At 48.8% G+C, this 13,180-nt stretch overlaps 1 protein-coding gene across 7 annotated transcripts in view; it reads left to right on the top strand.

Annotated features, from left to right (window-relative positions):
- The window catches only part of RAB11FIP3 (RAB11 family interacting protein 3), a 121,489-nt gene that overhangs the window by 97,730 nt on the left and 10,579 nt on the right, over positions 1-13,180 (top strand). For all 7 annotated transcript variants that reach the window (XM_044433583.1, XM_044433588.1, XM_044433584.1 and 4 more), the window contains 3 exons: positions 4,242-4,345; positions 5,684-5,824; positions 7,940-8,021. In XM_044433583.1, coding sequence (XP_044289518.1) covers positions 4,242-4,345; positions 5,684-5,824; positions 7,940-8,021 — 327 coding nt within the window. The remainder of the gene's footprint in view (positions 1-4,241; positions 4,346-5,683; positions 5,825-7,939; positions 8,022-13,180) is intronic.

The raw sequence follows: 13,180 nt of genomic DNA, 5'->3' as shown, positions 1-13,180 counted from the left end.
CCTTACAAAATAGAACCTTCCTTTTACCTCAGCTTTTCCTCACAAACTATCTTTTTCTCACTTTTCACCATTTCTAAACCTCTGCTATCACATCTTCTATATTTTTTTTTAAAACCTCATCTATCCATTTTTTCTCACAGCTTACTCTTACCATTAACTACTCTCAACTGTCACTCCAACCCCCCCCCTCCATCTTTATTCTACTCACCAGTGACATTCATGGCTGCGTTTTGAAAGAGTATAACTGTGGCACTAAGGTTCCTTCAACTGATAGGCATTTGCTTTGTCTCTTCTGCCTTGGGGAAGACCACATGGTAGACTTTTCCCTGCACTGTCAAGCTATGACCAGACAGGCAAGAATCAAGTGAGCCATCTGTGTCACAAAATGTGGACCAGAATCTTACAGGTGACCGATACAGTCATACCAGGACCTTCTACATCACAGGCAGTTCCAAGTGCTCACCCACCTTCAGCAGCTGCTGGGGCATCACCAACTGAGCACACTGAAAAACAGTCCCAAAAGAGGCTCAAACATGGCCCCAAAATGGTGACCCATGGAGGATAAAAAATTGCGGGAAAAAAACTCCACTGGAAAGCCTAAGAAGAAGGCTTGTTGCCTTTCTTCCACACCAGACCAACCATGAGTCCACTCCAGGGTGCAGTCAGTCCCACCAGTTCCACCAATCCTCCGGATTGATACTTCAACCAGACCATGTTACTTGCTTCTCTTCAGATGGTGAGATAAAGGATACAACCCCATTGACTCTGCAGTGCTCTTCCCATCTGATGTGGGAACTGCGATGCTCTCCCCAGCTGCTGTGAGAACCACTTCCTGGACCAGCTTTCCAGTTCGTCTTGCCAGCTCAAGCCATTGATCCAGTGCAACCCCCATGCCAGCTTGGGAAAGAGAGCCACTGATTGCCACCAACGGCTCCATATGAACGGTGCTTCTGGGAACAGAGGGCAGTGGACATGCAATAGCAATACTGCAACTCTCCCTCCTTCCTGCAAGGTGGTTTGTGGCCCACTTCCTTGTCCGTTTCAATGCCAACATGATCTCTGCTGCCCAACAGCTGCCAGCGCACCCAGCTCCACCACCACGGGCACCCCCCTTGCTGTCCATTCACCTCTCCTCCTCTTCTGTCCCAGCAGACCACAAATCACAGTTCAAAGAACTGGTGTCCACATTACTGGAGGGTGTGATAACACAGGGTCTGTGGTCACCCTCTGAAGACTTAGGTAGATTCTTCAAGCATGTCCTCTGGATGGTGACATACCTCAGGTTGGAGACCCAACAGCTGACTGAACCACCAATCAAGCTCATATATGACATTGTCCAGACAGAGCACTCTGCTCTGGTCACTGTTCTGTTTTTTTCAGCCCTTCTCAAAGGACTCATGGAAGGCACCAGATCAACAATGGCCACACTGAAGTGCTTAGAAAGTCCATACCGAGTCTGGGAGGGGACATCCCCTTCCTCCTGCGTCACCCTCACCACAACGCACTGGTTGTGGAGTCAACCCAAGGACACTCTCAACAAGAACGTTTGAACAGAGAAGGACACGGTTAGACTCTATGGCCCGCGGAATATATGGGGCTCAGTCTGCGCATTTTGAACTATGAAGCTATGCTAGTGTAATACCAGGTGTTCCTGTGGTAAAAGATGGGGGTTCTAGCACAGTGTCTCCCTGAACAACAACAGGAACTTTTTGAAGCTTTGAGACTGTCCAAGCAATAAACAAACACCATGTGGCACCACATGGACTGCCCTTAGAGACCACTGGTTGGTGCTCTGGCAGTCCACCGCCACACTTGGCTCAGAGTGTCCACTCTCCCACAGGGCACACAGGTTTGCATCGAAGAGATGCTGTTTGATGGCAAAGGTCTCTTTAAAGCCCAAACGGACAAGTAATCGGACAGCATTCAAAAAACAAGGGCAACGGCATGCAAGATGGGCTTCACTCCCCTGGTGCCCAGAACAAGGAAATGGCCATGAGGCCCATCCTCTTACCTTAGAAGGAGCCAGCCATATTTGGCTCACCCAAGGCGACCACCCACCCAGCGGTGTTGAGATGCTCCTCCTCACATCGAGCAGTCCTTCAAAAAGCGGCTGCATGCCAAGAGACAGCGTTGCTGACAACCATCTTGAACCAGTCCCTTGCCATCAGGAACAACATGCTTGAGGGCCACTTAGCAAAATACTTCCCCAGTGGGAAGACAGAACGTCAGACGGAAGGGTACGCTCCAACATCGACTTTGGGTATTGCATTGAATGGGAATCTCTTCTACCAGTAGAAGCAGGGCAGGCTACCTCCCCGTCAGCCACCTTAGTAGAGGAGGTAGCTACGCTTCAAGCAAAGGGAGTGACTTGACTTGACCCACCATCCTATCAGAAGGAATTTTACTCCTGGCATTTTACCGTCCCTAAAAAGACAGTGGCTTCTGTCCTTTCTTAGATTGTGGAGACATTGCACATAAGAAGTTCTGCATGATTTCTCTGCAAACTATACTACCCATACTAAGGAAAGGGGACTGGTTCGCCTCAATAAATTTAAAAGATGTGTATTTTCGCGTCTCTTTCCATCCGGACTATAGACACTTTGTTTCTGTGTCAGGATGGAAAGTTTTGAATTCTGCGTGCTCCCTTTTGGATTGGCCATTGCCCAGAGAGTGTTCACAAAATGTATGGCTGTAGTCTGTATACACTTTTGAGTTCAAGGTGTTAAAATGTACCCCTACCTGGATGACAGGCTATTGACCACCTCAGCCAAATGGGACTTAAGAGAAGGGGACAGGACTGCCACCAAAATGCCTAACTAGGGAATCTCTATTCCACAACAAGTCCCAGACAGGGGCAGAGCCCATATGTGTGAATACACAGATTACCACTGGAAGAATGTTGGTTACGGGTAAGCAACCTTACTTTCTCTGTCCCTACCCATTTTATGCTCACAGCAGCCTGTGAGGGAGAATGGAGGCAGGGGGAATGTGTCCCTGTGAAAAAAGAGAGACGGGGGGACATGGCCAAGCATCAGCCAGTGAGCATCGTAGCTGAGCAGACTGTAGAGCTGGGTCTTTTGGCCTAGAATCGCTGTGCCTAGCTGGCTTTCCAGGCATCGGATCATTTACACTGTTGAAAGGCCACTCAGCTGCGCTGTTCAAGGCTCCTTTTGATCCCGCTGCCTTTGACTTAGTTGCTTGGAGAGGAGGCCTTTATTGTGCAGCAGCCTTTCCTCATTCATGGAATTCCCACAGGGATGCCTTGAATAACACCATCTTCCACTGTAGCCCTCCCTCCCATATTTTCCCACTGCCAGGACTCTCATCTGGAAGCACCTTGTGAAAGCCAAAGGGCCTGTCAGTCAGTTCAAGAATTCTCTTGGGATGGATCATCTTCATTTTTGCCCATGAACGGAATCTGCTGTTTTCTTGAGTTTCATCTCCTGTTATTGCAGCAAGCGTGCAAGAGTGGACAACCTGACAAACCAAAGCTGCAGCTTAGGAAGGGAAGGGTACCTCAAGTACTCTGTTGTCATAACTTCCAAAATGCAGGACTCAAGTTTCATCCCCTGCTGTACCCGCAACCTGCTACATGATGGGATCCTTGAAAGAAGGCACGAGAGAGGCACTTGTTTGTTGTTGCAAGTGTTAAAATCTTTCTTTTCCTTCCCCCATCTCAGTTTCCCTTGAGTTCCAGTCCCATTCAGGATAGAGCCATGCACTTGACAGAACAGAAGGCTGTTGCTGACAATGGCAGTCCCCAGATCAAGTGCTTCTCTGCCCACTCATGAGATCCTAGTGAAACGTAACTGTTTTCTAGATGGCTCATTTTAACCTGCATTTTCCTGCCACACAACTTTGACCACTGCAAATGGGGCTGGGGGGACAGCAAATCATAATGCTGATCTATGAGTGTCCAAAGGTTTTTTAAAATAAAACAGCACCAATCCTGGGCATTGATGTAAATGGATTACCAAGAAGGAGCAACCTATTTTAAAATCTCTTAGGAGGATTGGGTTTTAATTGGGAAAGGAACAAAGAATGATATTTAATGTTAAGCAAAGGGCTGTGACATTTGGAGGAAATGGGAAACGTGATGGAATGGAGTTGCTTATGTTTTACTTTTTAAAAAAGAGTGAAAGTAATATTAAATTCTGGCAGCAGATGGACTATAGATACCTTACAGGTAGAAGAACAAGGATGACACTCTTGATGTTTAAATCTTGCCTTTCTTTCTGCAGGTGATCTTCCTTGAGAAAAGGGTGACAGAGCTAGAAAAGGACACAGCTGCAAATGGGGAACAGCACAGCCGATTAAAGCAGGAAAACCTTCAGTTGGTACACAGGTAAAGGGCAGGGCAGGAGGCTGGCTTAATGACAGGCATATGCTTCTAAGAGCCATCCGTATGTTCAAAACTAACCTGTGGCTCAGTTGTGCTGTGCTGCTGACAGGCTTGCATGCTAATATAGAAAGCTTGCACATTAGGAATGCCAGGCTGGAACCCTTCTCCTTTACAGCCTAGCTTTCCATGGGCAGGAATTTTTCTTTTCATCACACACTCCCTTTGCTTGACTGGGCTTTCCGGTGGATTATGTCTCAAGTTAATTTCATATGCATGATGGGAATTTAATGCTTTGAGCACTAAAGTGTCTTGGGAATTTCCCTTAAACAGTAGTCATACTTAGGAGGAATCAAGAGTACAGAAAACTCTATAATAGAGGCTATGTTTCCCCATTCATATTCATATTACCAGGTAAGGGCCAGCTCCAGTCTTTTCCAGGGTGCTTTGGGGCACCATAAAGAGGGTAAGAAAATGGAACAGAGAAATTTACTTGTAGAGTGTTTCTGTAACTTTGTTGAATATGGCCCACCATAGATGGAGAATATATTTTCGTGCAGAAAATGCATCTGTATAGAAAAAGTGAGGCACTGGAAATTACTTACCAGGGGCTGAATTGGCAAAAGATGGAGTGAGAGGGGTATGTTATATGTTAGTTGCAAAGTTGTGTCTGACCCATCGTGACCCCATGGGCAACATTCCTCCAGGCCTTCCTGTCCTCCACCGTCCCCCGGAGTCCACTTAAGCTCACGCCAGCTGCTTCAGTGACTCCATCCAGCCACCTCGTCCTCTGCCGCCCCCTTCTTCTTTTGCCCTCAATTGTTCCCAGCATTAGGCTCTTCTCCAGTGAGTCCTTCCTTCTCATTAGCTGGCCAAAATATTTGGGCTTCAACTTTGGTATCTGTCCTTCTAAAGTTGGACAGATTGATCTCCTCTAAGACTGACTCGCAGGAGTCTCCTCCAGCACCACAATTCAAAGGCCTCAATCCTTCGGCGCTCAGTCTTCCTTATGGTCCAGCTTTCACAGCCATGCATTGCAACTGGGAAAACCATGGCCTTGACTATACGCATTTTTGTCGGCAGGGTGATGCCTCTGCTTTTTAGGTGGGGTAAGAGGGGCATGTCATGTCAATTTTATTAAGGGCCTTATACTTTTATCTGGTAATTTGAACTTGAGTGGGGTGAGTTATCCTGAATGAAAAACAGTCTCCCTGACATCATTGTCTTTTGTTCACATGCAAACAGCTTTGCACCTTTGCCACCGAAATAGCTGCACTCTGGGGAAACACCTTGCTTCGTGTCATCTAGAGTTAATTTGCCACCCATTTTTCCATCTGTGCACAGAGCCAATGCCTTGGAGGAGCAGCTGAAAGAGCAAGAACTGAGATCAGATGAGGTCCTGGTGGAAGAAGTCCGAAGACAGCGGGAGCTGCTTAGCAAGACGGAACGGGAGAAGAGCATTGAGATTGAAAACCTACAAGCCCGGTAAGTTGGGCAAGTTCTTGTAGGTGTTGCTGAATAAAATGAGGAGTGTGGCTGCAACTGAGAGGCCACCCAATGAAATGTGAAGAAGGAAAGATGGAGGAAGCACTTCTTCACACTACATATGTTTAAGTTACAGAACTCACTGCTACAAGATGTGGTGTGGCTACCAGCTCAGACAGCTTTAAAAAGCAATGAGATAAATTCATAGCTGTGTTGATGGTGACTACCTCAATGGAACCTCTGGAGGGTTCCAAGATTATAAATGCTTCCAAAACAGTAATGGGAGAGGCTTATTTCCTTCATGTCCTGCTTAGGGGTCTCCTAGACCACTTAGTTAACCACTGTGGGGAATGCTTTGTTGGAGTAAATGGACCACTGGTCGGATGTAGCAGAGCATTTCCTGTGGTGTGTTATCATGATGTTGTGTTGTTGCACCATTAATTTAGATGATGCTTTGTAGAGTCACATAAGCAGAGAAGATTCCTGACCCAATGAGTTCGTTTCACGTTTGTTTGTTAAGTCTACATCTAAGGGTTGGTTTGGTTTTGGTTTTGGTAGCTCTGCACAAAGGTGTAATATAAATGAGAGAAACACATACTGAGGAATTCACGCACATCATGTAGAAAGTCTGGGTTGGATGTTGCTTCCTGCTGAACAGCAAGACCATGTTTGCAGCCCTAGTGCTGAATAGAAAATTCAGGGTAGTGTTTGTGTGCAATGGCCGAAAAGGAATTGGTGCATAGGAAAGGCGAGGAAGACCAAACTGGCCCTGCATTTTGGTGAAGCAGCTTGGATTACGGTTCTAACCCAAGCTTCTGTCCTATCTCAAGCCTCTGTCAGGACCTGCCCCTGTTCACAAAACAACACGTGCTTACATTGTGCAGGGCTTCAGGCATTTCTGCAGGAGGAGCATCGTGCTCAGCATTTCACTCAGCCTGCTGTAGTTTTATTTCAGTCATAAGTTGGCAGTCAGGTGGTTGTGTGGGGAGAGACAGTCTGGATTAGAATTCTGTCTTGTGTGGTGCTGCAGAGAGAGATATTGCAACAAGAATTTGCTTGTTTTGCAGATATCATCCTAAAAAATGGAATGTTTGTTTTCAGAAGAAGTAAAAACACTAGAGAGCTTCCTTGGCCTACCTGGCTCATGGGTGTCAGAGACAGGATGGAGCACTCCTTGTCCTGTGACTGATATGGTACAGCTGTCATCCACTTGGTGCACACGCTTTCTTTCCACAGCTGTCAAGACGACTAGAATTTAAACCAAAATATGGCGACATAGCTTTAGCACCATGCCTTCTCTGTCTTGTTTATACTTGGACATTTTATGTGCACTGTTGGTTTAAATCCAGGCTGGAAAACGTTAAGTTGCCAGGTCACCAGTATTCACTTCATAAGAGCTAGCTTCAAACATACTTTTCTCCACTGAAAGGAGAGCCTTTGGCTTTTGGTGGGCCTCAGTTCCTGAGATTTCTGCAGCCTTGTTCTTGCATTTCTGTTCTGTGGGTTTGGGAGGTCAGCAGCAAGTAACCTGAACAGATAAATCACTGAGTCCGTTGATTTCAGCTAATGGTTTAGGGCATGCGTGGGCAGCCACATAATTCACTTGGACCCCACTCTGAGCTACACTTGCTCTGCCAAAGGCGCTGTCTTGCTTTCAAGCAAAATGGCACTCCCAGGATGCTTTTGGAAATGCAGTTTTGCTTGAAGAAAAATGAAATTAGCCATCACTTGTTGCACTTGCTGTATTTCAGCAACAAGCCACCATTTTGCAGCACATTCAGCAGTAGCAGCTGGGTGGTGGGAACCTTAAAAAATGCGTGGCCCAGCCCTAATCTAGCCCTGGGTCTTGGAAGCTTTTGAGAGAGGTTGTTTGCTCTCCTGTGACTTTGATATGTGCGCGCAGGGAAATGGAAATGGAAAAGTGTTTACAGGGAAATGGAAAAGACACTCAGAATGGCTGTGAAAAGGTTCTTCTGTTGGTTACAAGGATGAAAGCTTTTTCCAGATTTCATTGTGTCCCTAATGACAGACTATAGTCCAAAATATTCACAGTCCTACCGGTATTTCTAACAGTACGTTTCCCTGAGTGTGCATTTGTTTTTGTGTGAGCTGCAGGTTACAACAGCTGGATGATGAGAACGGTGAGCTCCGGTCCTGCGTTCCTTGCCTCAGAGCCAATATTGAGAGGCTGGAGGAGGTAAGGCGCTACTCCTTATACTTCTGGGGAAAGAAGTTTCTCAGTTAAGCTCACCCAAGTGTCTAAAAATAGAAGCAAAGATTTGCATTTCCTCTGTGCCAGAATTACTCACAGCTGGAGGTGGCTGCATATTCCACGGTGACACAGCATTAATTAGCCCATGATGACTCTGTATCCCTGCCTCCTCTTCTTCGGGTGCCCTGTAGGGCATGCCGCATTCAGTTGTACTTGCCAGAGTTCTTACCTTCCTGCTTTATGTGAATGAAAGTATAAGTTGCTGCCTAGGATGATTTTCTCCCCATGAGGCTAAAAGTCAGGTTTTTTTCTAAATAACAGCGCAGAGATGTTCCAGCCTGTCACTGCTATGCTGTGGCCTTTTCCTCACTTTCCAGGGCAATCTCCTCTGAACCCTGTGGAGCTGGCTTCAAAGTAAACATGCATAGTACTGACCGTGCTGTGCATCTTCTGTGTTTTGGTCTTGCCTTATCCCTTTCCTGATCAACTTGTCTTCATTTGTGGACTCATTCACATGATCAAGGGAAAGTCTGTGGAGACTCTGACATGGATGAGAAAGTTTTGACTTGCTTGGTGCTGGTATGAGGCTGTCTTATAAACCAAGGCACAAAATACAGTGCCAGAGACAAGGATCACTTGAGTCAATGGCAGTGTAAAACCAATGTACAAGTTTTCAGTTCACTGAGAACCCTTTTGTGGGCCGGATGGCCAAGAAAAAAAGGAAGGGCGGAATTTATAATTCCTATTTGTGCTTTCCGTAGGATCTATTGTCTCTTTAGCGGGCTCTGTAATTTAATACAAATGGGAGTTTTATTATACACAAAAACACCGTACATATGGAGTTCCCTGGATTGGAGCTCCCTCCCCCTCCCTCCCCGGAACACCTGCTGCGCCACGCTGCCGCTGCTGCCGGACCTGAGGCGCACCGCCGAGCTGGGGGCCAGCTGATGCCGCTCCCGCGGCCACCGCTGGGCCACCCCGGGGACGGAGGATGCCAGGGCCACACCAGGATCACGCCAGGGCCACCATTGACGGTGCAGAGGAGGGCGCCTCCATCTTGCCGCCGGGCGGGTTTCCACGCCCCTCTCTGCTCCTCCCACCGGCATTGGTGAGAGCAACGCCGGATTGGGGCGGGGCTCGCGGGCGGGCACCGGCTTAACCCACTGGACACGGCCTGGGGCCGGCGGCCTCTGGCCAGCGGCTGAAGGGCAACGGCCAAAGGGCGGTCACTGCCGTTCGTGGCCGTGCGGGGCTGGGCTGGCAGGGGACTAGGTCGGTGGGTGGAATTTTGTATTGGGGGGGGGTAGATGGGGAGTTTTTTACTGTTTTAAAGTTTTATTGTATTTTAATTTGTTTTTATGGAGTCGTCCCTGGCCATGTCGCCGGTTGAGTTTCCTGGGGAGCGTGTGGGTGCTGTCATGGGCTATGGACGTTACAGCGGTGGGGGCTTAACGTGTCCGTGTAGAAGAAGGAGGTACAGATGGTTGACACCCATCCCTCCTTCTGGTTCTGCCCACAGCCAGAGGGTTCCAGGTAGTCCTGTCAGCCGCCCCTCGGGCCTGACAGTGCTGCTGCTTAATGCCAGGTCAGTCCACAATAAATCTTCCCTCATCCATGACTTGATTGTGGATGAGGAGGCCGACCTGGCTTGCATAACAGAGACCTGGGTGGGAGGGGGGGATGTCGCCCTCTCTCATATGTGCCCGCCCGGGTATCTGGTTCAGCACCGTCCACGCCTGGAGGGGAGGGGAGTGGGGGTCGCTTTGGTTTACCAAGCCTCCATCTCCCTCACGGGACTTCCAGTCCCTTTGAGACCAGGGCTGGAGTGCCTCTACTTGGTGTTGGGTGATCGAGACAGATTGGGGATTCTGTTGGTGTACCGTGCACCCTTCTGCCCAACAGTCTCCCTGCCTGAGCTGACAGAGATCGTCTTGGACCTGGTGTTGAGGACCCCCAGGATGTTGGTCCTGGGGGACTTCAATCTCCATGCCGAGACTGGTCTGACTGGGGCAGCTCAGGACTTCATGGTCTCCATGACGGCCATGGGGCTGTCTCAACATGTCACAGGCCCGACCCATGAACGTGGACACACTCTGGACCTGGTTTTCTCGACGGGGCAGGAAGAGGGTGGTCTGAGGGTTAGGAATTTATGTCTGACACCCCTGTCATGGTCAGATCACTTCCTCGTGAGGTTTGTGCTCGAGAGCGGCCTCTCCCTCTGTAAGGGTGCGGACCCGATTGTGTGGGTCTGCCCCCGGAGCCAGATGGATCCGAATGGATTCCTGAAGTCCCTGGGGGAGTTTCCGGCTGACAAGACTGGTGCTCCTGTCGAGGCTCTGGTCGAACTATGGAATGGGGAGATGACTAGGGCTGTTGACATGATCGCTCCTAAGCGTCCTCTCCCGCCAGGCAGAGCCCACTCTTCCCCTTGGTATACATCTGAATTGCGGGTGATGAAGCAGACTGGGAGATGGCTAGAGCTTAGGTGGAGGAGATCACGGGATGAATCTGACCGAACACACTTAAGAGCCCATTATCGGGCCTATGCTGTGGCGGTGAGGGCGGCGAAAAAGAAATTCTTCTCTGTTTCCATTGCCTCCTCAAAATGCCGTCCGGCGGAGCTTTTTCGAGTGGTACAAGGCCTGGTCCGCCCTGGCCCTAAGAAAGATCTGGTTCCACCCTCGAAGGCCTGCTGTGACGACTTTGCCAAGCATTTCAGGGAGAAAATCGCTCAGATTCGTCACGAGCTAGACTCTACTGGTGATTCAGAGGCTTCTGGGGAGATACCAATGTTACCGTCTGGTCCAAAATTAATGGATGAATTTCAGTTATTGCAGCCTGATGATGTGGACAAGGTGCTTGGATGAGTACGTTCCATCACTTGCCTATTGGACCCTTGCCCATCTTGGTTAATAAACAACGCCAAGCACGGGATTGGGATCTGGATCTTCGAAGTGGCTAATTCTTCTCTGAGGGAGGGACAGGTACCTGCCCCTTTAAAGGAGGCGGTAGTCCGACCGGTCCTGAAGAAAGCATCACTGGATCCAGAGATGGCCACTAATTATAGACCAGTGGCCAACATCCCGTTTCTGGGCAAGGTGTTGGAGCGGGTGGTGGCGGGACAACTCCAAGCACTCTTGGATGAAACTGATTATCTGAACCCATTTCAGTCCGGCTTCAGACCCGGGTACGGTACTGAATCTGCCTTGGTCGCCCTGTACAATGACCTGTGCAGGGAGGAGGACAGGGGAAGTGCGTCCCTGTTGGTTCTTCTGGACCTCTCAGCGGCTTTCGATACCATCAACCTTGGTATCCTTCTGGATAGGCTAGCGGGATTGGGGGTCAGAGGTACTGCTTTGCAGTGGTTCCGCTCCTATCTCAATGGCCGATTCCAGAAGGTGGTGCTGGGGGACTATGGCTCTGCACCATGGCAGCTATGCCATGGAGTACCGCAGGGATCCATTTTGTCCCCTTTGCTGTTTAACGTCTACATGAAACCGCTGGGAGAGGTCATCAGGAGGTGCGGACTGCGGAATCATCAGTACGCTGATGATACCCAGCTCTGCCTCTCGTTCTCCACCAATCCAGGTGAGGCAGTGGCTGTGCTGAACCTGTGCCTGACCGAGGTAATGGGCTGGATGAGGGCCAATAAACTGAAGCTCAGTCCAGACAAGACGGAGGTCCTGTTGGTTGGTGGATCGGGCTTCGGGGAGGGTGAATTGAACCTAGTCCTGAATGGGGTTGCACTCCCTCTTAGGGACAAGGTTCGCAGCTTGGGAGTGCTCCTTAACCCAGAGCTTTCACTGGAAGCTCAGGTGACAGCGGTGGTGAGGAGAGCTTTCTTTCAGCTTCGGCTGATCCATCACCTGCATCCCTACCTGGAGTACGACTGCCTGGCGGCAGTGACACACGCGTTGGTGACTTCCTGCCTTGACTTCTGTAATGCGCTCTATGTGGGGCTGCCCTTGAAGACGGTCCGGATACTTCAGTTGGTTCAAAATAGAGCTGCCAGGCTGCTGACGGGGACTGGGTGTTATGTTCACATGGCTCCAGTCCTCCGTCAGCTTCACTGGCTTCCCATTGAAGTCCAGGCCCAATTCAAGGTGTTGGTGATGACCTATAAAGCCCTAAACGGCTTGGGTCCTGGTTACCTGAAGGAGCGCTTACGTCCATATATGCCCACCCGCCTCTTGAGATCTGCGGGAGAGGCCCTTCTCCGGGAACCCTCCGTGAAGGAAATTAGGAGGGTGAGTACTCGGAGGAGGGCTTTCTCTGCGGTGGCGCCCAATCTATGGAATGCGCTTCCCAGAAAGGTCCACCTGGCGCCATCGTTATTTGTTTTTCGACGTCCGGCGAAGACCTTTTTATTCAAATTTTATTATAATTAATATTATTTATTCATTTTATTCTTTGGCCAGGGCGACTTAATTTATATTGTTAATTTATATTATTCTATTGAAGTTTATTTATGGTTGTGAGCCGCCTCGAGGCTTCGGCGAATGGGGCGGCATAGAAGTCCCAAAAATAAATAAACAAGAAAGTAAGAAAGACAGACAGACAGACAACATGTTAGGTTCATGACTGAATCTCCCTGATATTACTACCTGCAGTGAAGGCATTCTGCTCAAGTGGCAATAATAACAACTTCAGTTTGTGATTTTAATAACTTAGGAAGAGCGGTTGCTGGATTTTTTTAAAAGAAACTATTATAAGGTATCTTTATGTTATGTTCAGATATTTATCAGGAGGTTTGGGAATGGAATGGATTCCATCTTCCCAATGAGTCTTTTGCTATTTTATTCCTTCTACCTATGACGTTTAGATCTGAGTGCCGGTCTTTATGTTGCCAAAACAACACCACTCACACTTGAGAAGGGAAGTGTCAGCATATCTGGGGGGACTTTAAATTTGCAGAGCTACAAAAATATTCAAAGATAAACACTAAGTGGGGGGAGGGGAGCCCAAATGCAGCCCAGTAAAGACTGAGTGTGCACAATGACTGCAGAATGCTAAGCATTGGAAGAAGTGTGGAAAATGAAAAATTGGGTAGAAGTGGGAATGCAAATAAAAGAGTGTATGGCTGACTAGAACAGTGAGCGCCGCTCCCGGGCAAGCGAATGCAGGCAGACGCACGCGGCTGCGAC

The sequence above is a fragment of the Varanus komodoensis genome, unplaced genomic scaffold (assembly GCF_004798865.1).
Source record: "Varanus komodoensis strain SLA01 unplaced genomic scaffold, ASM479886v1 scaffold26, whole genome shotgun sequence".
NCBI lineage: Eukaryota > Metazoa > Chordata > Lepidosauria > Squamata > Varanidae > Varanus > Varanus komodoensis.
The sequence above is the reverse complement of the archived record's forward strand: the minus strand, read 5'-3'. Positions and strand labels throughout refer to the sequence as shown.